Below are 27168 nucleotides of genomic sequence, written 5' to 3' on the forward strand. Positions count from 1 at the left end.
TGGGGAGCAGCCCTAGCACAAAATGGACAGACACATTTTAGGCCAGAGATGCCAATACAAGCAGTTACGGGAAATCTGACCACGGGTATGGGAACCTCCTACTACCAGCTTGGATCTGCAAGATTAAAAATTTAATGTCTTCAACAGGATTCTCAGTTGCAAGAAGCACACAGCCACAATGAGTGCATTTGCTTCAGAGTGCACGCGTGTCGTGTGCTTCCCTACCCCGGCTGCTGGGAAGAAATTCAAGCAAGCTGAACTGTTTTAGGTTTGTTGCACAGTGTCCGGTGCTCCATATTCATCCTCCTTCCCCAAAATACACCACAGCATCCAAATCTCCTGGCTATCACAAGCAAACAAACTATGAGGAAGTATCACGTGTAAGAAAATATGAGGTGGGTTTTGCAGCATCCTTTAGTCTACCTCTAGTTGTAGGGTCGAATAGGGAAATCCCCTATGAAGGAGCCCCAAGGAGGATTTATGCTTACAAGGAGGATGTTTAGCTGAGTTTTCTTCAGGTCAAAGCTTGCACAGGAACATGCCTCCTTCCAGAGAGGAACCCGAATGCTTTGGAGGAAGGGAGGGGGAAATGGAAAAAGCATAAACATTTTGACAATTTGGCCTTAATGGGATTTACTTTGTGCTTATGGTCTCCCTGAAGCAATAACACCACATAACAGATTGCAATTCATTAGAGGTAGGACAAGACTCGAGGGGTTAAAAATCCCCCACCTTTAAGCAGAGCAGAGGAGCCCATGCAGTTTGCTGCTAGGCCTGGGGGGTGGCAAAGACGTGGAGCAGACCAAAGCTTTGGTCACAGGGTTTGAGTTAAGTGGTCAGTGAGCAAAGGAAAAAGGTATTTCTCAGGCTTCTGCAGTGACACTGAACCCCACAGATAGCAAGAGGGGATGTTGTGCATGGGATGTAGTTGGGCTTTCCAGAGGTCTAATTACAGCTGTGCTCAGGGCTGCAGGGACCAGCGAGCTTCGGTGCCCATTGCCTTCAGATCTGGGGAAATCTCATTCACCTCCCTGCACTCAGAGGTCAGGTTTCAGAAGGTTCAGTGATACGCAGTCTAGAGAAACAGCCTGGTGAGCAGAGGTCTTGAACGCACCTGGCTTCCCTTGGCCTGGTGGTATCTCAGGGGATTTTGCATGCCCGTCAGCATCCAGGGTGTTGCTGAAATGCTGCCACCAGCTTGGCTGGATTTTGGGGCTCAGGTAGCATGGTGCCAGCCTTCTGCAACCACACAGCCCTGGGGACCAACGTGGGATGAGATTTCCCTTTAATTTCAGGGGCAGCACCCACCCTGCAGAAAGCTTCACACCACAGTCAGTGAGGTTGAAAGGAGGGAGATGCTGGAGGTGGGTGAGGAGGCACTTGGGAAGGCAGAAGCATGCAGAAATATTCAGAGAGGGCAAGCAAGCCTGTAGCTGTGGCCAGTGAGTCCACTAAGGCAGCGTGGAGCCTTAAAAAAACAACAAAACACCCAAATGAACCCCACAAAATCTATATTTGGACACCCACACGACATCTTTGTGGTGATGTCTGGGATCGGGGCTCCCTCTAGAGGGTTTTGCATAGTCAGCAAATGGCCACACCGTGGCCCTGGAGAAGGGGTGGATTAAGATGGGTGGGAGCCCAGGGCACAGTCCTTCCTTTCCCTGAGATCCTGCTTTGGACAGGGTGTCGTTAAGAGCACCCCAAATTGCCCTGAGCCAACGTGAACATCTTCAGTTCTGCTAAGGAGGATGCCAGGGATGGAAATCCAGTATGTCCCCGGCTCTGCCTCCAGCTTTGGCATTGCCAGCACAGAGCCCAGCTGCTGAAAGGCCTTGGGGCTGCACAGGGTGGGAGCTGCAAGACTGTCCTCCAGGAAGGCTGTGGCATCGACGGTACTGGTGCTGCAGGACTTCTGGTCAGTGGGACACAGCAGAGCCTTTGGGACAAAGGATCTGGGGCCATGCATCACTTGGGCTTGCAAGAAGGTTGTTTACATCAATTTTTAAGCCAAGCAGGATTTGGGGAGAGGGCTGTTGGAAATGACTTTGTTTCATTGCAGAGCCGTATGCATGCTTGGAGATCTCTTGAGCGGTTTGAATGATTTAGGGCCATGCACCATGTCCTGAGGTCAGAGGAGCTCAACTATAGCCAGGAGGTGTCTAAAAGCAACTGGCCTGCACTGCTAGGAAAGGAAGGCTTCAATGGGCAATGAGGCTCAGAGTAGTGGCTAGCATCATGAGACACATCCTACTATGAAGCTCGTGGTTTGAAATACTAAGATAAAATCACCAGAGTACTGCAGTGCTGCTGTGAAGAAACAGGCTTGGAGGATGACCCAACCAGCAACCTCCAGTGCAGCTCGTCACTGGCCAGTCTGCTCCCAGCTGGGAGAGGAGACAGACATTTACCATTTCTGACTTGTCCTCAGACACCTGTGGCTGCTCTTGCATCAAAAGGCGTTTTCACTTTCTAATAAACCTGCTAGACAGCCCTCTGAGATATTTTGTCACAAAGGGTGATCACAAAACTTAAGTTCCGTTGCTAATAACTTCATTACAGCAGACTGCCCAAAGCAATGAGACACTTCAAACACGCCCGTAAAATAGAGAGATGTTAACTCATCCTCGAGGTTTTAATTAGAGTGACTGTAGGTGGCAGGTAGGAAAGCTTGCAGCATCTCACAGCCTTTGCCAGGGGATCTCAGCTCTCCACCTGCTCGAGCCAAAGCTGCAGGTAGAGAGAGGACATGCCTCAAAACAGAGCACCAGGAAAGAGGGTTTGGGGGATGTTAAAATCTCGTAGAACAACACCTCCCACCTTCCACCTCCCACCCCCAGTTCAAGGGCTAAACACATGAAGTAGTAGGACGTCTGGAATTCTCCCCAGGCCTTTTCACAAATGATCCTGCTCAGGACCTGGGGACAGGGTCTGTTTGAAAGATGAGTAAAACAGTCGCTCGTCTACATACACGAGTCCCACCTGCCCTGTTCACTCCTGGAGGTACAGGAGAAAGCTGGAAAAAAAGAGACACAAGTAATTGCACCCCCTCCTGATTTCCACCTGTTCTGCTCTTGGGACTGTTTCCCCCCACGCAGACCCTGGGAGAAGCGGAGCAGGACACAGCTGGCCCCAGGCTTCTGTCCCACAGCCTCCCTAGGAGCAGCAGCTCTTCCGGGGCTTGCAGCTCATGGTTTCCTCCCTAGCCTTCACTAGATGGTGCTCTACACCCTCCCTTGAAAGTCTCTTCGCAGCCAGAGCTGGATTATCCTGTGCTGCACTTCCACTGCAGTCTTAGGTTGGAGGAGAAAAGTCTGTTCAGGAGGTTCTTTTTGCAAAGACAAAGCATGCTTCACAGTGGCAGTGCCATTTGGAGAAGCAGCCATCTCTCAGGTTGTGTTGGAACGTGATGGGAAACGCTTAGAGGAAGAGGAGGTTGAGTAAAGCCAACGAGGCCATTTTCCCCCTGCCTGGAAGGTCCTGATTTGCACAGATTTGCCCTCACGTCCCATCAGAGGATGTCCAACCTCGCCCTGACCAGGGCTTAGCTGAAGGAGGACACTTCACCACTCTCCAGTCATGACTGTGGGCACATGCTTTGCATGCAACTGGTCCCAAAAGTGTCCTGGGAGCTTCAGGGCCTCTGGTCACAGCAGAGGACCACAGGGCTTGTTTTGGCCTCTCAAAACTGAAGTGTCAACCCTAGCCAGCCCTCCCTCCTGCAACCAAAGATGTGGGCTCAGGCAGGTTGTCATGTCAAACAAAATACAGACTCTGCTGCCTCACCCCAAGACCACAGGGCTTCAGAGAACTGAAGTACCAAGTGGGCTGGATGACAGGCTCTGTCCCTGTGAAGCACCAGACACTGTCCAGCACCCTCCTGGCATCAGCCCAGTGAGCTGCCCAGACAACCAAGAGAGAAAATGCCTCTTCTGAGCTTAGTAAACTAGGCTCTTAAGCAGAGTGTAGATACTACTAGAGATAGATAGTAGAGATAAACACACTCTAAGTGTGTTTATCACCCTTTGATAGGGAATACAATGTGTTTATGTACAGCGTGGAAGTGGAGAGAATTTCTGATTGCACAAGAGAGCTACCCAGCAGTGGAGATGGGGCTGCCTCAGATAGAAAAAAAAGATTTTCATGGCTTAAATGATGAGTTTTCTCACCCGGTTGCCATCTCCTGCGTTTCATTTGAAGGATGCTCCTCTTCTTGAAGCCTCTGACCCCTGAGTCAAAGTTTTTGTGTTTGTTGCTCTTTTTGAAGCCTGTTTGAGACCCGGCGGGTAAGATAGAAAACGTTGTCCAAACTCCAGTCTTTCTGAAAGCCAGTTTGGCAGGACAAAACCCCTGGAGAGGCTGCCTGTACTTTATACCATGGATACTTTCAGCATATACAGCATAAGTTGCCTCCATTGACAAGCTGTCAAGAGCTTTCAAGAGGCTCTTTATTGTTCTACATACCCTGGCTGGGAAAGCTTGAACAAGCAGATTGGCTTTGCAGAAGTCAGAAGCCAGTCCTCTGCTCAGATGTGGGGTTTCAGGCATTGCCACCCTCCCAACACTCGTTAGTATAATTTCAGTGTACCAAAATAATTGGGCCCAGCTTTAAAGGCACTTCAGTATCTCTTAAGCAGGCATTGCTGCCGCAGGGGAATGGGGTTATTTCTGAAAGGTTTCTGGTGGGTCTTCCTTCTGAAGCAACAGGTCTTCAGTTTTTCTGCGGATGTCCAGGTATCTCTGTGCTCTCCCTTCAAGCCTTGGCACCAGCCAGGTTTCTGGAAAATAATTTCCAGGACACACAGAGAGGAGAAGGAGGAGGAAGTTGGAGAGAGAGAAGTTTGCCAGAGGAGAAGTTGGCAAACAAGTCCTGGAAACCACAATCAGAGTTCCAGGCTGTGATCTCACCTGTGAACTGGCTACCAGGTTAACCCAGAACCAATCAAAGGAACATCCATAATGTCCACTGCTCACAGCAACCAGCAGCAGCGAGTGCTGTTCCAGAAGTCAAAGACCCAGCATTGCTTTGATTTGTGAGTAAATGGTGTTGAAAAATGGGAGATCCCATCAGAGAGCTGCCTTTTTATCAGAGGAGGGAAAAGCTAAAGAAAAGAATGACTTGTTTCACCAACGGAGTTGGAGTCGTTTCCCTGATCATCACCATCCCAACACCGTGGAAGGCAGTGTGCTGGTGGCTGTTTAGTCTTGCCTGACACCAAGTATATTTGCCTTTTGAGAGGTGTTTGAAGATCAAGAGGATTACAGAGAGGAGTGAGGAGATGAGTAATGAGGAAACAGCCTGAGGGAGGCTGATGGGGCCAGTGAGGAATTTATCAAAACCCTTTATGTCAAGTCTTGCATCTTCCAGGAGGCTAAACCACTTCTGCATCTGGACACCATTGGTGGAGGAGCATGAGAAATAAAAACTCCTTTTCCCACACAGGCTTCTCTGCCCTAAACATCAAATGCAACATCATGGGCAACCCCACAACTCAGCCTCATCCTGTGGATAATCTAGGTCTTTCATGGTATGGACTCCTTTACGCCAGCTGCAGGTCAAAGACTTGCTGGTAGTTGTTTCTCTGCCCTTGGGCATCAGCTACCCCTATCAGCTCGGCCAAGCCAGTGAAGGTGTTGCAGCACCACTGCCTGCCCGTCCCAGTGACTTATCCGAGGCAGGGGGGAGGAAAGCTCCTTTTAATTCAGTGCTGTAGGTTTCATGTGTGACTAAGATATATCTCACAGTGCACAAGTTTCATGTAGCATGAGGGCTGGTGTGACCCAGCCATGGGACACCTCGTGCTGCTCACTTCCTCCCATTCAACAGAGATGAAACATGTACAGGTTCATTAATATTGAATTAAAACCCATCTCATTGCACCATCGTGCCACTTCATATCATCTCAGCTGACTGCAGCAAGCTTTCTGCTCTCATGAGTGGATGTCTACGTGCAAGTCACCCTTGGTATGTGGCCAGCACATTTAAACCCTGGCAGGATTTTAATGCAGGGTCTGCTGGGCAATGCTTGGGGTATGCACCCCAAGGCCCAGGTTGCAATTCCTGGCTGCTTAAGACTGTCACCTTTGTAATGCAGCACTATCTCTGCCTGGATTATGTCCTTGGGGACAGGTTTGCAGGCAGAAAATGGGGTGGTGAGCAAGGCTGGCATCCCACGCAGAGCCAGGTCACTAGGACAGCTCAGCTGTTTGAACTGCGGCTGCACTGTATCACGGGCATTCTGGGGATGGCTGTTTGCTTTGCTTAGTCTCCTCCCTTCACAAGCTGATATTATGCTGAAAAACTTGCTGCAGAGCACAGAGAAATGCATGAGCAGTCATGGCTGGCTCTGCAGGATCTGTTTTTTCTGGCAGGGTCAGGCACCAGCCTGGCATTGGTGACTGCATTGCCACTGCAGCTGGAGCTGCTCCAGCATTGGGGACATCTTGGTCTGGTGGCAGCTGTGAGACCAAATTTTCCAAAGGGTGGCAGGGATCCTCCCTGCCTTCAGCCTGGGATACAGGCAGGAGCGTCGCACTGCTGAGTGCCCTTGGCAACCATCATCCTCACGTTCCTCCATGCAGTGCTGGTGCTGGAAAAAAAGGGGAGAGGATCAGAAGCTGCAGAAGTCCTGACCTTACAATGCTGCCTGCATATGTTTTGTGGTAACACTGTGATAATTATCAAGTGTTTCCTTTCCACTTTCCCAGCCAGGCACCAACATTATCGCCTTTGCCCCCTCTCCTTGTCTCTGCAGGAGTGCCCTCAAGGGCCAACTTTGCATTTGGCTGAACAAGATGTTCTTGTCTGAGGAACCACAACAGTGCTTTTTCCTGGGTTTCCACCCATCCTCATAAACCGCACCAGGAGATTTTCTTCCCACCATATTGAGTAGGGTGCATTTTTCTGGCTAGCATTATATACAAGGACAATATACCAGTCATTTCCCATCAGCTTTTGGTTAGGTAAGCTGAATGCTCTAGGTCAGAAATCTGATGTGCCTGGGAGAATGATAGCATGAGGAGACACATAAATACAGTATCACAAAGCAGATTGGGTGCTATCCTCCCAGGGAGGTGTCAAAGGCACCCAAACAATGGCTCCTTGCATAGGGACAGAAATGTCCACAGCACCACTGGTGTGTAAGGGCCTGTCCTGGATATCAAGGAGCAACCAGACAATAATGCCCCATGCAACACCTCTACCTGCTCAGCGGATGATGGAGGACACATGTGGCCCTAAGCCAGTCTGGCCATTGCGTATCAGTGGTGTGTCAGGCATTATCAGTGGGGCTTCCTGTGCTCACCTGTAAGCTGGCAATTAAACCTTGCACAAGAGCTTGAGTGGTTCATGCATGAACACCCTATTAATTTATGCACAAGAGCCCAAATAGTTCATGCAGAAGCACCCAATTAATTAATACATGAGAACCCAATTACCTGACGCATGAGCTCCCAAAAAACTCAAGCATGAGTGTGCCATTAATTCACACATGGGTGCTCAAGGACTTCATGCATTGGTGCTCAAGCTGTGCACACCTGAGTACCCTCTTTGCCCATGCATGGGTGTCTGATCAGCTCGTGCATCACTAAGTGTTTAGCTGAGTACGTAATTGATTATGTTTTCTTTTTCTCATTACAAAATCAGTTATTATAAGCTTGTGTTAGTTTGCAATAAATTAAATTAAGTAAAAATTCAACTCTGTAAAGACCATTTTACTGGCTAGTGTGAAAGCATGGTGCAGGAAAGGGCTGCCCCAGGGGTGGGGATGGTGCAGCCAGGGAACAAGGCACAGCCAGTGCTGTGGCCAATGCCTCTGGTGGCAGCAGTCGCTGTGCTTCAGCAACCAGTACAGCTCCCCTGCACTTTGCTTGACATGTGCTCTTTGTGTTCTTCTTGTTTTGCCATATAAATGAGGGCAATGTGGTGCTGGCACCCAAGGTGTGCCCTCATCTCACGTAAAAGTGGGGACCAACCCTTCAGCATTCATCACACTTTCAAGACTGCGTAGCTACGCCTGCACTATTGCTGAGCTCCCAGCATGAAGCCATGTAACCCTCCTGCAAATGGGTACAGTCCTGCTCTTTTGCTCGAGAGACCTTGCAGAGTCCCCAAGCCTATTGCTCTGGCTCCCACATGCCCAGCTGATGGCTGTGTGGTGACCATGGTGGTGACCATCTCCTGACCTTGCCAGGAGACACCTGCAAAACCCATCACACTTCTCTCTTCCAGCACTTCCTGTTCAAAAGGATAAAAAATACAAGGGCATTCTGGAAATGGACCGTGACTTTGCCCCTGCTGTTGTTATCAGGCATGCAGAGGGTGTCTTCTTATGATTTCTAGTCTTCTTTAAAGGTACCCAGTATTGGTTTTCGTCCTACAGGACTTTTCATACCAAGTCCATCACCATACCAGGTGGGAACTTTTGCATTCCAAAGAAATAGGATGGGGCAGAAACACGTTTACATTTACCCTGAGCAAGGGGACATGCAGCAGGTCTCCCAGATGGCTGTATTTTTGGCAGGTATCATGCTCCAAAGCAACAACAGCTGTTTCCTCCATGCATGCGTTTTCTCCATGTTTATTTCTAATGGGATTAAGGTAAAGATTTGGGGCGAGGAATCCCAGGCTCTAGCTGCCAGGCCAGTTTGTCACAGCTCTTAGACATCTCCTGCTTGATCCCTCTCCTCCTCTCTCAGCCCAAGGCCCATCTCATAGCAAATTATTCCTCTATTCTATTCCTGCAAAATACCTGGCAAAACATGCATTGCTTCCAGGGAAAGCAATGGCAACAATAGGCACAAACACACGTTTCTTTTTTTCTCTTGGATGAAAATAATTCATGTCATAGGTCACTTAAGCCAACACTTTCTAGTAACGCCCACTTTTTTTTTTTTTTTAGATCAAGTTTTTATTAGAACAATGCCCACAAGTTACCAGCTAATGTTACTGTAGCTTGCAGCACTCCCTAACCCAAATCAGTCTCATCCTGAGCAGGCTACATCCCTTCTCAGCTGGTTAAACATCGTATTATACCAGCTGCCTAGGCAAAGGTCTTCAAGAGCCTTTCTTTCCAAAGAAGAGAGACAAAAATATATCACCCTTGGATGGCTATTCAAGGGGTTTGAGTCAAAATTTCCAGTGGGAAGTGCCCATCATGCTATCGCGCAGCCGATGTGTGCTCCGACTGGTGTCCCAGCTTTGTCAGGAGCAGAGTCAGGCTTTTGGACTGCTCCAGCAATTTTTCCCACATGTTCAGTCCATGCATGAGTCACGCCTGAGCCTGTTACTCTTTGCTGAGATGTCTTTGACACAGGGAACTGAACCCAGGGTTGTCCCAGCTCTGTGCAGATAAAATAAATATTTAGCTTGAAAACATCTAGCAGTTTTCAAAGAGCCTGGGATGGCCTGAGCATGTTTAGACTGTGTGCATAGCAAAGGGTGCCGATGCCTTTAATCATCATTGTATGTATTCTGCGCTTTTATCTGAAGATCTTCACAGTTCTTCATGGAGAGACTTGTCCTGTTCATCTGTGCTTTAAAGGTAAGGAAATTGAGGTGCAGCCAGCGAGGGCTGGATTTGCTCCAGCTCTGAAGGACAAGTGTTTGGGGTGCCATTTTTCGAGCCAACCTACTTTGTGTTTCCTCTCCAATGAAAATGCTCCTCCAGTGAGATGCTCCAAGAAGTAGCAAGGGCCTTATCCACGTTGTCCTGCTGGTGATGGTGGCAGCCAGTGTGGCCAGGTCTGTTTGTGCCAGTATCTCAGCGTCACTGCCCATATCTTGCGATGCCTGCAGCCAGGCAATTGGTTTTCAAAATTTCTCCAAATTCCAGATGAAAGGCAATCCTGCTTTCTGCTTTGGTGCTTTTGCATCATGGTGTAACACCTCTTCTCTCCAGCAGGCTCATTTTTATTTATTTATTAATCCTTTTCACAGATGCTTTAATATAACATCATTAGTACTGAGGGTATCATCAAGCCAAGAACAACTTAGGTCATAATGTAACGTCTCCTCTGCCAGGGTGCTCCCGTTTTTAGGAACCCAGCAGGAAAGCCTGCACTTTATCTGAGCTCTGTAGCCGAGAGCATTATGAGGAGAGGACAGTATCCTGGAGCTGCAGGCAAGACAAGCTCCACAGAGCACTGCCCAGAGCCCCAGAGCGTGCTGCTGCAGGCAAAGGGTGTCAAAAGGAGGCCCAGTATCTCCTCCACTATCACTATGGCTGAGGAGGACCTCGCTGAGTTAATCCAAGAAATCAGACATGTTTTCCTCTGTAAGCCATGTGGGTTTTAATGAGGGCCTAATCCATACAACCACAACTTTTAAAAATTCCTTTTGTATTAGCACATTTGCTCTCCCAGTTCAAATGCATGTTTACTCTGACCCACAACTTCTTCCATGCAACATTCCTCCAAATAAGATTTTCTCAGGAACTTTTACTGAAAATAACTGTTTTGCAGCCTCAGCAACGTCCAGCCTTGCTGATATGGCTCTCCAGAGAAAATATTGCCAAACTGATGGATCATCCTTGGATGAAGGCTGTCAGTTACAGAGTGGGAGGGAGCACAGGCAAGAGTTGGCCTTAGCCAGGAGAAGGTGGCATCCCCAAGCATCCCTGGACTCAGCACTGGGGTTGTCCACTCACTGGTGGTTTACAGATCACTCTGCTTTTCCCTATCCTTCCATTTAGCCACAGAGTGAATCCCTTCAGAGAATGACAAGTGTAAAGCCATGTTTTGGTATCAGAAAGAGCAAGGTTTGCATTTGTGTCCCAGGAACGATTTCATGCTTGGCTTTGCTAGCCCTATCCATCCTCTATTCCCACGGGTATGTGAGGCAGCACAGGGAACTCAGGTCACATCCTGGGCTGGGCTATGAGACACAGGAACATTTCATAGAATCATAGAATCATAGAATAACCAGGTTGGAAGAGACCCACCGGATCATCGAGTCCAACCATTCCTATCAAACACTAAACCATGCCCCTTAGCACCTCATCCACTCGTGCCTTAAACACCTCCAGGGAAGGTGACTCAACCACCTCCCTGGGCAGCCTGTTCCAGTGCCCAATGACCCTTTCTGTGAAGAATTTTTTCCTAATGTCCAGCCTAAACCTCCCCTGGCGGAGCTTGAGGCCATTCCCTCTTGTCCTGTCCCCTGTCACTTGGGAGGGTCTGAGTTGCTTTTCCAGAAATAAAAATAATTTTTCAGGCTTTGGGTTCTTAATGCTGCCAGCTTTCCAAGAAATTTTAAATCCCATAAAATTCACTCAAATCCTATAATCACTCGTGGAAACAAAGACCACACTGATTATTTTTGTTTAAAAGTTGGCAGGTTTCTGCCTTCATGAAACGCAGCTTTGCTGAAAGAAAATCTCTTGTGGGCAAAACTATGTATTGGTGGTTTTTGAAAACAAATTAAAACAAGGCATTTCAGGGAAAAAAGGCCTTTAAAAATAGCCTTGGCTCTATCTTTAGCCCCAAGGCTGGAATGGGAGGGTTCACACTTCTTTTTCATCTCTCTTTCCCCTCCTCCAGCTAAAAGAAAAAAAAGGCAGGCAGGGGACTTCGGGCTCCTATTGCTGCCACAGACACAAGGAAAGTCACATTTCCCAAAGCTGGCTGGAGCTCTGCCTGCCCTGGCTCTAAAGAAATAGTGCTTGGACGGGGTTTAGGGGGCCAGGAGCTTATTTGTGGGTGGTCCGAGTTGGGGCTAGCTCAGTCTAATCTTTTCAGGTGGCTGCCAGGGGCTTTCTTGCAGTGAAAAGATTAACTGGGTGCTGTTGTGGTACCTCATCAGCACTCAGGAAAAAAGGCCTTTGAGGCTCTCCGCACAGCTCAATTCTGAGTGGCAAGAGCAAGGTGAAGAGTAGCATCCAGACCCATACCACACATGACAGGACAGCTACAGAAAAGGGGTTCACACAGCTCCCCATCTGAGCTGTTCCTCAGCTCTAGGGTATATGGATGGGCAGAGAGACATCTCTTCTTCATCCTCCATCACCTTCCTCCAAACCTTTCATAATGTCCTTACAGTGCAAGGACCATAACAGCACAAAACTCCCAAGGTATGAGTCCATAGCAGCCTAAGAGAGTCACAAAGACATTCTCAGTTTCAGTCCTTTCTTAACCAACCTCGATATGTGGTTTGCCTCTACTGCCAGATATGGACATATTTGGGTGGGAATGACTACTATAGCCAGGTCAGAGCATATCACTTGAAATGTGCTCAGCCTCACTTTTCTTCTATGAATCTTTTAGCACATACCTACAATAGTTTTCATCCATCATTTGCACTGTCCCCTTTCAATTTCTTAAGAGATTTTTGCAAATCCCCAGTCAACCTTCTCCTTTAGCATCCTAAATAACTGCCCATCAACAAACCACTCCTTGGTTTTTAAGGATTACATTATCCAGTGTAGGTCTAATGACACATACCACCAGCAGCCTCCCTTCCTGGAGAGAAGCATCTCCTCTATCTCCCAGCTTCAACCACCTATGAGAAGAGGCTGTATTTTATGCCTCTTGAGCATCCTTAAAGCTAGTGGTGAAATAAAACAGTTCACCCTTACCTATGTGACTTTTGTGTCCTTCGAAGATATTTGAGACATGACTTTCCTTTACAGAAGGCTCATTGACTCTCCCCAGGTAATTAATGCATTAATCGTATCCTATGGTATAGAATCTAGTCATTTGGCCAGCTGAGGTATTAGATAGACATAGACAAAGCCCTGGAAGGCTTTCTGTAACATTCAGTGGAAAGGCAGTACAGCTGCCCTGGTTCAGGAGCTCTTTGCAGAGTTCTTGCCTGAGAGGACGCAAAACCTTCCAGGGTTCCTCAAGAGTTAAATTGCTACACAGCCCAGCACCAACTACTTATCTTGCCTGCACTCCTTAAACCATGCACCAGTGGATTTAAGATGACTGTATTAAAGAATGCAGCTTCTGGACTGGGAATTTATTAGCTGGGCTCTTGGGAGGCAGCACTCAAAATAGAAGTTTAATGAAAACAGCTGTGGGCAGAGGAGTTCAAGTAAAACATAGGAATGCATATGTGTAGTAATGAAGGCATGATCAGTAGAAGCAGCTACAATCCAGGTGCAGCTGAGCCTGGAACTCCAGCATGCACCCAGGACACTGCAAGGTAGGAACCAGAACAGTCACTTTAAAGAACTTACGGAATTGGTGGCTTTATTTGAAAATAAAATGTGACGGAATGACAAGAGGAATTGCATCACATCAGATTTGTTCTTTGTTAAATGTAAACAATAGCACACATTATTTTACAATAATTCATCTTTGTAATAGTATTGGAAGATATTAAGGATTTGAAAACACCTGCCAGGTAGGAACGCTTTCCAGACACCAGTGAAACACCATCGGCTCTCAAGCAGGCACAGGAAACAGAGGCAGCAGTCCAACGATTCAGTCAACTCATTTTTAGTCTTCCTGATACCAACTCAGAAGTGGTGAAGCCACAGAGAAAGCACTGATCCAGGATAAACTCTAACTCTACGAGTTCAAACACACTTTTTTTTTTTTTTTTTTGCCTTTCCATGAAGCAACAGGCTTTGCCCCAAATCGGGTATCATCTTCTCTGTACACCTAACCTCTTGCCAGAGTGGTTACAAATTGTTCCCCTTCAGGAAGCACGCAGCCAGCACACATCGTACTCTGCACAGCTCAGGGAAAGGCAACCCACTGCTCCTGCCTGACCCAAATCTCATCTGTCTATCAAGCAGAGCAGGAACAGCACAACTCTGCTGTTATTGTGGGTCCACAGACAGATGCACTGACACAATGACTAACTTTCTCAGTAAGTCAGGGAAAACCAGGGCAGAGATCCAGATATCTTACTATACACTGAAAAGAGAACATATCTTTAGTTTCTAGAGCTACAAGCTGAAGTAGGTTGAAGATGTGCAATTGTGTCATAATTATTCAACCACTCCTCCCTCTGCTATCAGAGTTGACACAGCTAAGGCAGGTCTCTAGAGTTGTAGTATCTGCTGCCATCAAAATCAAGAGAAGCAGGAAAAGGAGCAGTCGCTGCCTACAAGTCTGCTAACACCACAGGGGCGTGCAGACACCCAGCACCGAATGGCCAAAAGGAATGGCAGATCTGGCACTCCTCACCTTTAACTCCCAGGGACAGCTCACTTAAGAGCCACACTTCAAGAAAAATGAAGTCTTAAGCAAAGTATATGAATGACTGTGCAAATCTCAAATATGCACAGGGCTGTTCAGCTGAAGGGGCATCTCTTGGACTATCCAGAGTCAAAACAAGTGAAAGAGGTTGCAAATTTAAGGTGGGACTGTGACTAGCCAATCTGAGAGAATGTAGGAGCAGGACAGATGTGTGGACAAACCATCCTTGTTTGGAATGAAAAGAGGAAGAATTAGAGAAGAACACAATGGACATCAATAAAGGAAGGACTAGTGGATGCAGGACACCCAATTATTTTTTTCCTCCACCCTTTGAAATATCTGCCACAACACTGCCAGAGGTCTCAGGCCACTGTGCCTGGGGTTTCCGCTGCTTCCAGTGGTCTCCTACAGTGCCTCCACGTGACCAGTCCCAGCCGAACAGTAAAGATCAAACAAGTCATTGCCAGCAGCGCAGCTAGGAAGGAATCACAGAAGCATGTTAGCACATGAAAGAAAGTCGGTGCCTCTTGTCATAACCCTGCTCCCAGCACAGGGAGCACTCAGGGGGAAAGGGGAAAAGGAACTCCTCTGTATAGGAGTCATTACCCCCCATAAGAGTTGCATTTCAGATTTTCACTGCTATCCAGTCAAACTCTCCCAATGCTTCCAAGTCAAAGCATGTCTAAAACATGCAGACTTTATGGACAGAGGAATAAAAATGCATTACATTAACAAACAACTCCAAGAATAGTTGAGCTATATAAAGAAACATGCACTAGTTTGGGAAAAGCACATCCTTGCTCTACCAGTCAAACAAGCTGAACCACCAAGAATGAAATTTTGCTGGTAGGAATGCACCCATTGCAGAAACACTACTGTCTGTCAGAGATCATCCACACTTTCACATTCCTGGTGGTCATAACCATCAGGAGATGTCTCCAGTGCCCTCGTGGCTCCAGAAAACAAGTTATGCTGAATCCTGCTGCGAGCTTTTAAGCATTGCCAGGCTTCTAGCTTCTGACCTTCCCCCTACACGTACTGAAGTGACTATAGTGGTGGTGCTGGTCCAGAACTTAGCTTCGGCCACTAGCACCTGTCAGTAGGAAGGCTGAAGTGGGGGAGTAGGCTCCCTTCTGCTGACCCTGCGGTGGGAATAGGCATCTCCAACCGCTGCGGCAGGATTCAGAGCTCACACAGCTGTCTCTCATGGCAGCATAAAGCTACTCATAATGGCATAGTTTTTGCCAAGCTACAATTGTACAGCACTTATACAGCTTAAGCCTTTTTACAATGGATGACTACACTCAGCTCTGCTACAGTGGCCTGCAGCACCCACACAATCTCAGGAAGACTTGTTGAGGCTAGCCTGGGCTCTGTGTAGGAGGGGACCATACACAGCTTTGTAAAATTTAGATACAACACCTGAACTTATGTACTGCCCCTATATCCCAAATAAGGGGCAAACATCCTAGTCCTGCTCTTTTGTCAGATGGACTTACCAGCAGAGAACCCAAATGGATGGTGGAGAATCACAGGGCAAATATATTGCACGAGGAAGTGAACTTGGAACAACAAAGGTTTTAATCCAGCCCCAAGTCTCATGGGCAATGATCTCTACTCCACTCTTCAGTTTGCAAAATACTTTCTAATAAATCCCTACTTCTGCCTTTTTAAAAATTATACTTTTGAAAGGCTTGTCTATCTTTCTGGCTGTAATACACAGGAAATATACAGAAGTGTTGGCTGGCCTTCTTTTAAAAGGGTTTGAAACAGTTCAAAACATTCACCTATAAAAATGCTGTTTGTTGTTGGGGATGAAAATGAGAAGTTCTTGCATGCGCTGCCAGTCAGAGCTATTATGACCACTGGGTAGATTGTAAGGTCATACCAGACATACTTGTCAAAAAAGAAGTTTTCTAGACAAAACCTGTGAAGAAAGAGAGTTACCAAAATAAGCATTTTCTCTGTAGATTTTTCTCTAGGAAGTTTAAGACAGGAGTTGGACAAAGAATGTTTGTTGTTTTGGTTTTTTTTTTTTGCAGGCCAGTTTGAATCACAGTCCAAAGTTGGTCCTTTAAATTAAAAAAAAATATCTAAAGTAAGTTTAGGGAGGAAAAAAAAAAAATCCAAGTTCGACATGTTTTCCATATCAAACCGTCACCTGCAAACCTAGGGCAGGTTGGGCTACCACAAGTCATAGCGACTTGTTTCTGGCCCTCAGCATAAGCTTATTGGCATTGCTGGTTGTGAGGGAAAGAAAGCTCTGCCTATGGTCCCTGTTCATATGCCATGAATTATAACAGAGGTTTTTGTACGCAGTGTTGGTAAAGGGACAGACTACGAATTAATTGGGACAGGTGGTCCAACCTATTTGTGAGATGTGGAAGGGGTCTTCCAGGCTTGGTGGGAACCCATGATGTTGCTTACCATATTACTAGATCAAGAGCAAGGATGCTTAGAGAAGCAGTGGTTGCTGTCTCATTGGATACATTCCACTTGTAGATCAACACAACAGCAAAGTTCAGCAGAGTGGCGATGGTGACCCATGTTGCATACAATGCCAGCCCATTCTGAACCTGCCACACAGCACAGCAAGATGACAAGCAGTGATAAAAAAAAGGCAATTCCTATTCGTCTTTTGTGACCCATAGGTCCTGGGGCAGTTAAGGCCAGCCTACTGGACCTAGCTGCAGCAGAAGTCCTCCAGCATGGAGAGGAGTGGAAGTCTTGGAGTCCCCAAATTATCCTATAGATAGACCCCAGATTCAACTGCAGAATTTCTTGTATAAACCCCTGAAACCACAGTGAGGGCTTCCCTTCTGCATTTCAAAGCAGTTTGCCCAGCTGCCCAGCCCAGTTATTGCAGGCTGTTGTAACTAGCCAAAAAAGGGACAATTTTTTTAATTCCAGCAACCCTCTAGAAAACATCTTTGCTACATGGAGCCTGCAGCAGGCAATATCAAGGGCTGGAGCTTTTCTTGAATGAGGATAGAAACCCAGCTGTTTCCTGTTCATGTTATATTGGTGTCTTGGGAACTGAAATAAAGAGTGTAGAGAACAGAGCCTGCTACCCATTTTTGCCAAGAGACCTAGAGGCATTTCCAGGAGAGTCAGTAGGAACTCTCTGTAGAAAGACTCCCAGCTTTGCAGATTCCCCTCCAGTGAAAACCCTTCTAGCTTCTTGGATGTTGTCAGCTGACCCTCTTAATTTTCAGCTGACCCACTTTCTCACTAAGCAACACCAACATCAAGCAAAGGAATCAAAGGTGGGTAAAGGGTGGAACTGCAATGTGAGATGTCCTGGATGCAGAGGAAAGGATAAGGATAACAGGTTTGGGTTAGGAGGGAATCAAGGAGTGATGGAGTATAAGTATGTTTATCTTATTTTCTCTGTGCAGTTTGCCAAACACCCACACTTCTCACAGATGTCAGAAAAGTAACTTTCTTCCAGGACTTGGCAAAACTCAGAAGTTTTCAAATGCAGCTGCATTTGAAGCCTTGACCAGTGTATACTTCTCCATATAAGAAATACATATTTTTTGTAGTCAGATGCTGAAATCACCATTAACTACAGCAACAGAAGCAATGACTTCTCTCTGCAAGAAATATTCTCCCCATTTCAAACAAGTCTGTGCTGAAGTTTTCATACATTACTGAAAACTTCATTCTGTAGTAACTGGAGAAGTACGAGGAATATGCCTGGCTCTGAACCATTCCCACAATATCCAATAGGAAATTAAGATGCAATTAAGCCTGTATGTACCTACTGCAGGTACAAGTTAAAGTTAGGGCAGAAATCCTCCCTTGCTCTTCTCCTGCAAATCTACTGCACAGCTTCCCAAATGCCACCTACTAGGATGCGGATGAGCCAGAGATCAGCTTTGTGATGCTTCACAAACCACAAGGAATGGATGCTCAGTGCTCGGTGCGAAATGAAGAGGGCGACACATGTGGCAAGAGTGAGGGCTACCAGGAACACCAGGGCTGGGATGAGGTATCTAGGACAAAGAAAACATGCATGCGTGCTGTGTACAATACATTTTGTTCAGTGGTGTTACAATGCCTTAATTCATAGCTTTAGTGTCTGGCCTTTACTGACTTTGAGTTAATAATCAGCCTTTATTAAAAGGTAAACACTACATGTAACAATCATTTTGACATACTGCTGTTTCACTCTGTTCATCACAAAGTTATTTTCCTGACTGCAAACCAATTTCTTCACCTCTTGACAGCAATACTATTAAACCCTTCATGTGACCATGATCATGAAAACAATCCAGGGCAAGGAGCTTAACTGTATTTCTGAAGAGGCACGGCTCCTGTCCTACCTCTGTGTGTGGGAAACATGGAAGAATGCTGGCTTTGAGATCTTAGACTTCAATAACCGATCCATCTCATGCACAAGATGAAAACATCATGCAAAAACCCCAAACTTATGAAGGCTCCATTTTGCCAAGGCCTGCCGCAGTTTTACAGGTGTGATTAAGTGTTCATTTGTAGGGGAAAGGGTAAAATTAAGTATTGGGACAGTCAGTAAGAGTGTTAAAAGCATTCGTAACAAAAGGCAACTTACTCTCTATCCCACAGAAACAGCCATCCAACATTAAGACCATTATTCAGAATCCACGCCACATAAAAAGGTATTGGCAGCAAGTCTGGCTTTACGTAGACATATCCAAGTTCATTCCTGCCAGGAAAAAGTGGGTATGGAGAAAGAAAAACAATGCCTGCATTGACTAAACTTTCCCAGCCTCATTTTCCTCATACTTACAGGGACTCTACATTGGAGTTACTTCAGCTTAAATCAGACTCTCCTCTGTATCCTACTCCAACACAAAATACAGTCCCCGTGGTTTCCCCAACAGGATGTTCTCCCATGGTACAGAACTTCTTGGTGATTTCTGCACCATCACAGATACAGTGGAGTGCTAATGACCATGCCATAGGTGCAAAAGTGGTGGTGGCTGCAGCATAGTCATGGGATTTTAGCCCAGTTCCCAAGGAAAAAGGCTTATTGGATTCATAGGATGAGTTTGTATGTAAGCACACATGCATAGACTTGATCACTTGTACAGATGCATAATTCATTCTTCCCACAACCTTAAGTGTTGCCCAGCACCAACAGAATAACTTCTTACATGTCATGTGAAAACAGCAGATACACAAGACAAGATAAGCAGTCCACGTCACCCTCGGCAGAAGAGCTGTAAGGTAAGTCTATCCCATAGAAGATGTCACAGAATATTACAGATATCAGTAGATACTGCATGAGAGTTATTGATCTCCTTGCCCCAGTAAAAGTTTCAAGGCTAGTTCAACTGCCCAAGAGACTTCCCAAGGCTAGTTCAACCGCCCAAGAGACTTCCCAAGGCTAGTTCTGATCTCCAAGAGCAAGGAAACTCAGAAAGTATTATCTCTGTAATTCATCAGTTTGCCCCCATGTATTCTTAATATCTAGCAGCGGGCACACACAGCTACTGGGTAACTGTCAAACCACATGGATCAGAGGACATCAGGCTGCACAAAACGGTTTGTGCCTTCTAACATTTCCACACATTAGAGCAGTTCCTATGCATCTCTACACTACTTCCTGCCTCTGGATGCTGAACCCAAGATGCTCCAGCAGCAAAGCTTCAGCATCTCAAGTCAAAAGGTATGGCAACAGTCTTACTCTGACTAGAAACCCCAGAAAAAGGGATAACAGATTGAGTTACAGAAGAGAAGAGCCACTGTCCCAAATTTACATCCTAAGCAGGAAAGATACCTTCGACAGATCCCTGACAAGGCGTAGAGAAGCCAAGCAAGCTGCCAGGCATAGATGATGTTCCAGATGAGGAAAGTCCACCCAGCTGGTGTGAAGTCAGTGTTGTACTTTGCTGAGATGTTTCCAGGGGTTGTCCTGAATAGACCTGCAGTGGTGAATGTTATTGCAGGCAAACACGTTACTACATACTAAAGATGGGGAAAGACCAACTTCCCCTCACCGTGTAATCTTTGAGACTTAGTCCACACCTCAGTGGATCCAAGGGAGGTGGAGTGGATGCCCTCGTTGAAAACAAGCTGTGTGCTATTATAAGCTTGTCTTCAGAAATCCATTAAGGGATCACTGTCCTTATGGGTAATCCTGAGCACCCTCAGTCTGACACAGAGACAGAAATGCCAGTTACATGTGAACACCGTAGGGAAGCCCCACATCCATTTCCGACAGATTCAGCTGGGTAGTGTTCAAAGCAAGAGACATTGCTTTCTAAACCCACAGCAGCAGTCCAAACAGCTTCCACCAGGGAAGGACAGAATATGCAACGACTACCTTTCCCCCACACGTGGATCCATTTCCCCCAGGGACAAGACCATTTGATTTGATTTCGAATGACCGGCTAGGGTTCAGGCATCTGATTCTAACACCTACAGGACACACTACTGTCTTCTTCATGTTAGAGGTGTATTTAGAGAAGCAATAGGGTGACAAACATATCCATCCCATCTAAGGCACTTCATATCATTAAATGATACAACACACAAGACCCACTTCTCTGAACAGAGACAATTTGCTTGCATTACCTTTGAATGTCCCAGTGGCATTCCCAGCATTTAGTATCACCATGACTAGGAAAGTAGTCAGAGACAGAACCATCACAAAGATCTTCAGCTTGTGTGTAGTATCCATTTTATCCTGCAATAAATTAGAGATATTGTTTGGCCATCCTAATGTATGACTGGTTTAATATGGTTTTTAATCCTAATGTATGCCTAGTTTAAAACAAAGACTGTTTTAAAAGTGGGTTCTTTCTTGTTTTAACTCTCAACTTCAACTGGTGGTGGATTTTGGCTGTACTTGTGATTGCAGAGGAAAGCTTGAAAGCTTAAAAACGAAAAGAAAAAAAAATCAGGAAAGACTCTGTACTTAAGAACTATAAAGGCCTTCTGTGGGATAGGGGAAATCTTAGTTTGAACAAGCATCCTCCCGACAGCAGTCAGCATCAGCAGCCCAGAAAATAGACCAAGATCAGGGTAAGCAACAGATACTGCCTGAGAATATTCTTCTAGCAGCTAAAGGATTTCTAGTAGTAGCATCATTAATAGCATCTCACAGGTTTTTAAGACATTATACTCTCTAGATCCATGAAGTAATCTGATGCACTGGGAAAAAAAAAAATCTGTCTTGATGTCAGAGATGAGATATTAACTCCATCTGCTAGACCCTAGCACTGTAAAAGCTAAGGACTTGTATACAAGTTTCAGATGGAGAATAAACACTACAGACACCTGGGAAGGCTGCCTGGTTTCTGCACAACCCTGAAGCATAGAAAGGCTGCAGAATTGAAATAGGAAGCCACAGATTGCCCAGTGAGCAGTCTGCTCAGCCATCACCCACATCCCGTACTGGTACGGACAGGAGACACCTCAGCTTTGCAGATGCATGTATTGGAAAGGCTTTAAGGTCAAAATAGCTAGTGAGCAAGTGCACAAGAGGGATTCTAGCTTATCTTACATCACTACTGTGGTTTGCTTCAGTAAAAACAGGCCTATTGATTTTGCTGTCCTTAAAGAAATATGAAAACATTGAAATTTGGCTTTGCAGTTGAGTGCCTTTCAGTTCAGCATAGCTTTTCATATGTACTTCCAACTGTAACTCCTACAAAACAATCACTTTTCATGGTGCTATTACCTCCTTGTCTACTGGCTACAAATAAGACTTAAATATTTTAGCAGGTCTCAAGAGTACATTGTAAAACTACATACTATTTTTTCCCCCCTCAAGGTCTGTAAGCAGTGACTTGCCCTCACTCTCAGCTATCTGCGTTAGTTCTATGAAGGAAAAAGTTCTGTGCCGCCTGCAAGAGTAAGAATGCATGCTTCTATATTGTAGGCAACAGCTTTATTTCCTCTAGCAGCTCAACACTTGAGCTGCCTTTGCTATACAATGGCACTTCAATGCCTTCCAGGGTTGGCAGGAAAAACAGAGTTGCTCCAGGCTACTCAGAGTTAAATACAAATTCCAGTTCTCACTTCAATGGATGGTTTTATAGTTCCAGGCTTTATTCATGGGCTGGGCTGGATCCAGACACACAAAGAAGTGGGAGGGGAAATAGTTTCCTGTAAATCTGTACAAGCTTTCCTCTTTTCAGTTGCATCTGAACAGAAACAACCCTTTTTATTTTTAAATGAAAATACTATCTCAGAGAACTCATTTAACTCAAGATATCAAATCTCAATTAAATTCATGTCAGTTGAATCCCAAAACAACATCTCGTCATTGTTCAGTATATTATACACTTAGTAAATTCTGAAAAGAAAAATCATCTTGTACTTTTAAAGACCATTTCTGACTCGGGAAAACTGACCTGCAGATTTCTGAAAACCAGGAAAATGTAGGAGAGGAAATATCACTGTACACTTCCTCTATTTTTATATTCTTTTCCTGAATATTGACTTTTGGCCACTCCAAACCAGTACATAGGGCAAGCAGATTCTTTGATGTCACAGTCAAGCCAAATCTATTTTCTTCTGACAGCCCTCTAATTAAATTTAGCATTACATTTGTTTGTTTATTAAGCATACTTGGAAGAGACATGATTACACGTCTTCAGAGAAACCTATACTTGCTTACGCAAGTCTGGGAGGAAAGCCTTATTTTAAAACTGGTCAATAGTTTCACGGCTGTTTCTCACCTCCTGCCTCCCTCTAATTTATTGCTGCCAATAAACATCTGCAATATATCCCTGCCTGCAGTTACCAGTTGCAAACACACTTTAGAAGAATCAGTAATGTTACTCACAAGGATCCGCACAGGCTTTTTGGCAGTCTTGCAGCTGTAGTGCCAGTACCATGAACACCAGCGAATCTCTGCCACCCAACTTTATCTAAAGATATTTTTACATGACTTTCAGCAGATTAATAACCAGACTCTTTTAAAAATCATGGTAGTTAGATCTGTATTCTGTGAGCTGCAGCCTCCAACTGGCTCCCAAAAACAAGCACTTATGCAAGAGAAATGTGATTACTTAACAAGAGCCTTTTATAACAGTCAGAGCAGTGCACGCTTCCGACTTGCTGATGGACAAAACATAATGAGTGCATGCTCTTGGGCTCTTGCCCATTTTGTCCTTCTCTATTGCTGCCACAATGTGGGAAACTAAGCACTCCGGTGCAAAACATTGCATCTCAGTCATAGCTAGGGCAGCATCACTGTGCAGGAGAGTGGACACTTGAGGGGGTGGCTGCAGGAACAGCCTGGATTTGGGGAAGCTGGATGTGTAACACATAGCAAGGTCTGGATCCTGTGAGCAGCTACAGATCTTCCCGTAGCCCCAAAGGGAGCTGAAAGCTGAGCTCCTCTCAGGACTTGGGACTCGGAGGGTATTTGATAGTGTTAATACATCATATAGATATGAGTAGCTTCTCTGGTGCAGGAAGCACATGTATAGTAATCCTATATTTTTACACTTTTCATATATTCCTTGCAGTGCCACACAATATTGAAAATCCCCAAACCTTTCTCAAAGCTGGGCTTTAAGGGATTCCTAGATCTGAAGGACTCCAGACACCCCAGGAGGAACCTTCCTGATGTCTGAATCAGAAAGGAAAACGTGGATCCTAGATCCATGTGTTCCTGAGTCCAGCTCCCTTCTAGACATAGACTCATAGAATCGTAGAATCACCAGGTTGGAAGAGACCCACCGGATCATCGAGTCCAACCGTTCCCATCAAACACTAAACCATGCCCCTTAGCACCTCATCCACCCGTGCCTTAAACACCTCCAGGGAAGGTGACTCAACCACCTCCCTGGGCAGCCTGTTCCAGTGCCCAATGACCCTTTCTGTGAAGAATTTTTTCCTAATGTCCAGCCTAAACCTCCCCTGGTGGAGCTTGAGGTCATTCCCTCTTGTCCTGTCCCCTGTCACTTGGGAGAAGAGGCCAGCACCCTCCTCTCTACAACCTCCTTTCAGGTAGTTATAGAGAACAATGAGGTCTCCCCTGAGCCTCCTCCAGGCTAAACAACCCCAGCTCTCTCAGCCGCTCATCATTGAGGGATGGGGGACAATCTCACTATAGTTGCATATATTTTATTACTTTCTAATTATTTTCATTATCATCCTTATCATTTCACTAAAGCTGTAGTTCTAGCTTCCAACCTGTAAGTCTTTTTCCTCTCATTTCCCACTCTCCTTTCCCTGTGGGGTGGGGGAAAGGATTTTGGAAGCTCAACTGCACAGCTTTAGCTGCTGAACTTGGCCAGGTGGGTCTAAACCGTAACAGTCTTCTACACACTTGTTCGGCATAGCTGATCAGCTAGGTCCACACTAATCTAAAACCAGGGCAAATTTTGTATGCAGGAAACATTCACCAAGTGGGAAAACCAACACACAGTTTGCTGTCCCATGTCATGCTGGTCATTTCATAATGCATCCATTTTATTCAAGTGAGACAACTGGAAGCGATGCCACAGTAGCAGTGGCTTTGTCTGCTTGCCCCAGTTAACCAGGCTTTAGGCCCACATTCTGGATTTCAGAGGTTATTTTTTTTCAAAACAAATTGCAACACAGACCTTGGATAAAATAGTCAAAATCATTTTATCATGCAGGTCTACAGAAATCCCCAAAAATATGTTCATAAAGTAGAGAGGAATGCACTTACTGCTTATCAATGTGTTAAAACAGAACAGCTCTTGCTTCACCAGGCTGCACAGCATTGCCAAAAGTGGGAATGCTCTGGTCAGCTACAGGTCTAAGATACCAGTCTCAAACACAAAGGAAACATTTATGGAAAGGCCCTGCCTTTCTAGTATATCTTCACTGAAAGGATTTATAGACTTGTCTTACACGTGGACCTCAGTTGAGTATCCTTGCTGGTCTGTTGAAGAAAAATTGTATTGTTGGGATGAGTGACAGATGCAGTCATATACATCTCAGCCAAGAAACAGCTGTTTATGTTCACATACACAGAGAGAAGCACTGCATGATCCACATTCACAAAAGTATGTCTTGAAATCAAGATATTCAGCAACACAGAAACACTGGAACCAATTCCACAACACAGCCAGGGTTCAGTACTTTACAAAACGACAAGCTTTGAAACAAATATAAGTTTGTGTTCACCTGGGTCACGCAGAGGAACAGATTCCAGCCCATGGTTATTTTACCAGCAGAAGAATATGCACTCTTCCTGAATTATCAAAAAATCTCTCTAGGATCTATCAGTAGAGCCCTCATTTGTAACTTCCAGAGGAAAAAAAAAAAGGAAAAACAGGAAGAAAATTGCTTTTCAAGGAGGGAAGCTCTACCATACCAATCACTCCCTGTGCCATACATACTCCCTGTAGCCCTGTGGTGTTCCACCAGCATCAGTGCACCTCAGACCCACATTCACATGCAATAGCGGAACTGGTTGCAGTGGAGCCACAGCCCCATTGTCCCTTCCCCTTGCAATAGAAAGCAGTGTAAGCATTTACAAGGTGCTGAGCTAGTGAGAACAGACTTTGCACTGGAATCAGTGCCCTGCTGACAAGAGGAAGATCTTTAAAAAGATGAATCTTCCTGGTTGTAGCTGTCTGCGCTCAATGTATTCTCAGTTTGAGACCCAACACAGAAAGAAGCAGCCAATTGTTCTTAAAGGTACCAATGTGGAGGCCTTGCCCTCAAAATAAACTCATTTTACGCTGCACAGGAACTGAGACAAGTTCATCTGTGGGCAGCTCACCCACTTAATGGTACACGCTCTCATTAGCAGCAGACACCAGAAAGCAAAGCACCAGGAAAGCCATTTAACAGGCTCTTTTCCTTGCCAAGGAAGACTAATGTCATCTAAGACGGAAGTGTTTATCTCTTAGCTGGAAACCAGCACAAATAATCGAACAAAACTAGTGCCAGAGTAGTGGTTATATTTCCTTCCTGCGAAGTAACTCTAATGTAGCCTACAAAAATGAGAAGCTCTCAAAACCAAAGGATGCACTCGGGCAGGGAAGCACTGATCTGAAAAGCGGCTCTGAGTCCCAAATGCAGATGAGAAAGGACGAATACAACTAACTCCTTGTCCCAGACGCAGCCATCAGCAGGTATCCCTGGGTCAAGTCAAAGCCTGCTTCTCCTAACCCATGCTGAACTGCAAGGCTGCTGTCCCAGCTACCCCAAGCATCTCCCCAGCAAGGCATCCCTGGACCTGACCACCAAAGTATTTTATTCCCACCAGCAGCAATGACTGGTTTAAATCCAAAATGCCTTCTGCACACTCAGTACTCCAGTTTAATCCTTACAGCCACTTTCAACTTCAGCACTTCCTAATGTGCCAGACAAACTGGCACCTGAGTCGGTGACCTCATTGGAAATCATAGAGTAGTTTTGGTTGGAAGGAACCTTTAAAGGCCATCTAGTCCAACCCCACTGCAGTGACCAGTGACATCTTCAACTAGACCAGGTTGCTCAAAGGCCCATCCAACCCCACACTGAATATTCTCAGAGATGGGGCACCTGCCACCTGTCTAGGCAATCTGTGCCAGTGTTTCTTTCACCACCCACATTTCTTCTTTATCTGGTCTAAATCTACCTTCTTACTGTAAAACCATTACTCCTTGACGAAATGCTACAGGCTTTGCTAAAAAATTTGCCCCATAAGTTCCCCTTAAGTACTGAAAAGCCACAGTAACGTCTCCCTGGAGCCTTCATTTTCAGGCCAAGTTCAGCAAACCAAATATACTAATCTTCTAACAACAGCTCAAGCATCCTAATCCCACAGTGGGTTAATCTGGGTGCTTGCAGTGCCAGGGATTAGCCTTTCCATGCTGCTAGAAGGGATGGGATTTGACTGGGCACACTAGGATGGGCACACAGTGAAGAGGATCTGTGTTAGCAATCCCCTTTGGGTATTTTAAGAAGGAAAATAATCTGCTTTTTATTGTTGGAGAAGAAAACAGATCCACCCTTTGGCAGCAGAAAAGCCTCCCTAGGTTTGAGGGAGCAAAAATAGTAAAAGGAACTCATTACCCCCTTATTTTCAACAAGACTTTTAAGAAGATACCATGT

At 45.7% G+C, this 27168-nt stretch overlaps 1 protein-coding gene across 1 annotated transcript; it reads right to left on the bottom strand.

Moving 5' to 3' along the window:
* Positions 1-14441: 14441 nt before the first annotated feature.
* Positions 14442-23088, bottom strand: LOC138717518 (uncharacterized). Its single transcript, XM_069851030.1, has 8 exons — positions 22928-23088; positions 20710-20821; positions 19913-20057; positions 18722-18835; positions 18002-18146; positions 16576-16724; positions 15936-16075; positions 14442-14623 (listed from the first exon to the last, which is right to left on the bottom strand). The coding sequence occupies exons 2-8, from the start codon at positions 20813-20815 to the stop codon at positions 14511-14513; spliced, it is 912 nt and encodes a 303-aa protein (XP_069707131.1). The 5' UTR covers positions 20816-20821; positions 22928-23088; the 3' UTR covers positions 14442-14510.
* Between the last annotated feature and the right edge of the window lie 4080 nt (positions 23089-27168).

This window comes from Phaenicophaeus curvirostris, chromosome 2, assembly GCF_032191515.1.
Source record: "Phaenicophaeus curvirostris isolate KB17595 chromosome 2, BPBGC_Pcur_1.0, whole genome shotgun sequence".
Taxonomy (NCBI): Eukaryota; Metazoa; Chordata; class Aves; order Cuculiformes; family Cuculidae; genus Phaenicophaeus; species Phaenicophaeus curvirostris.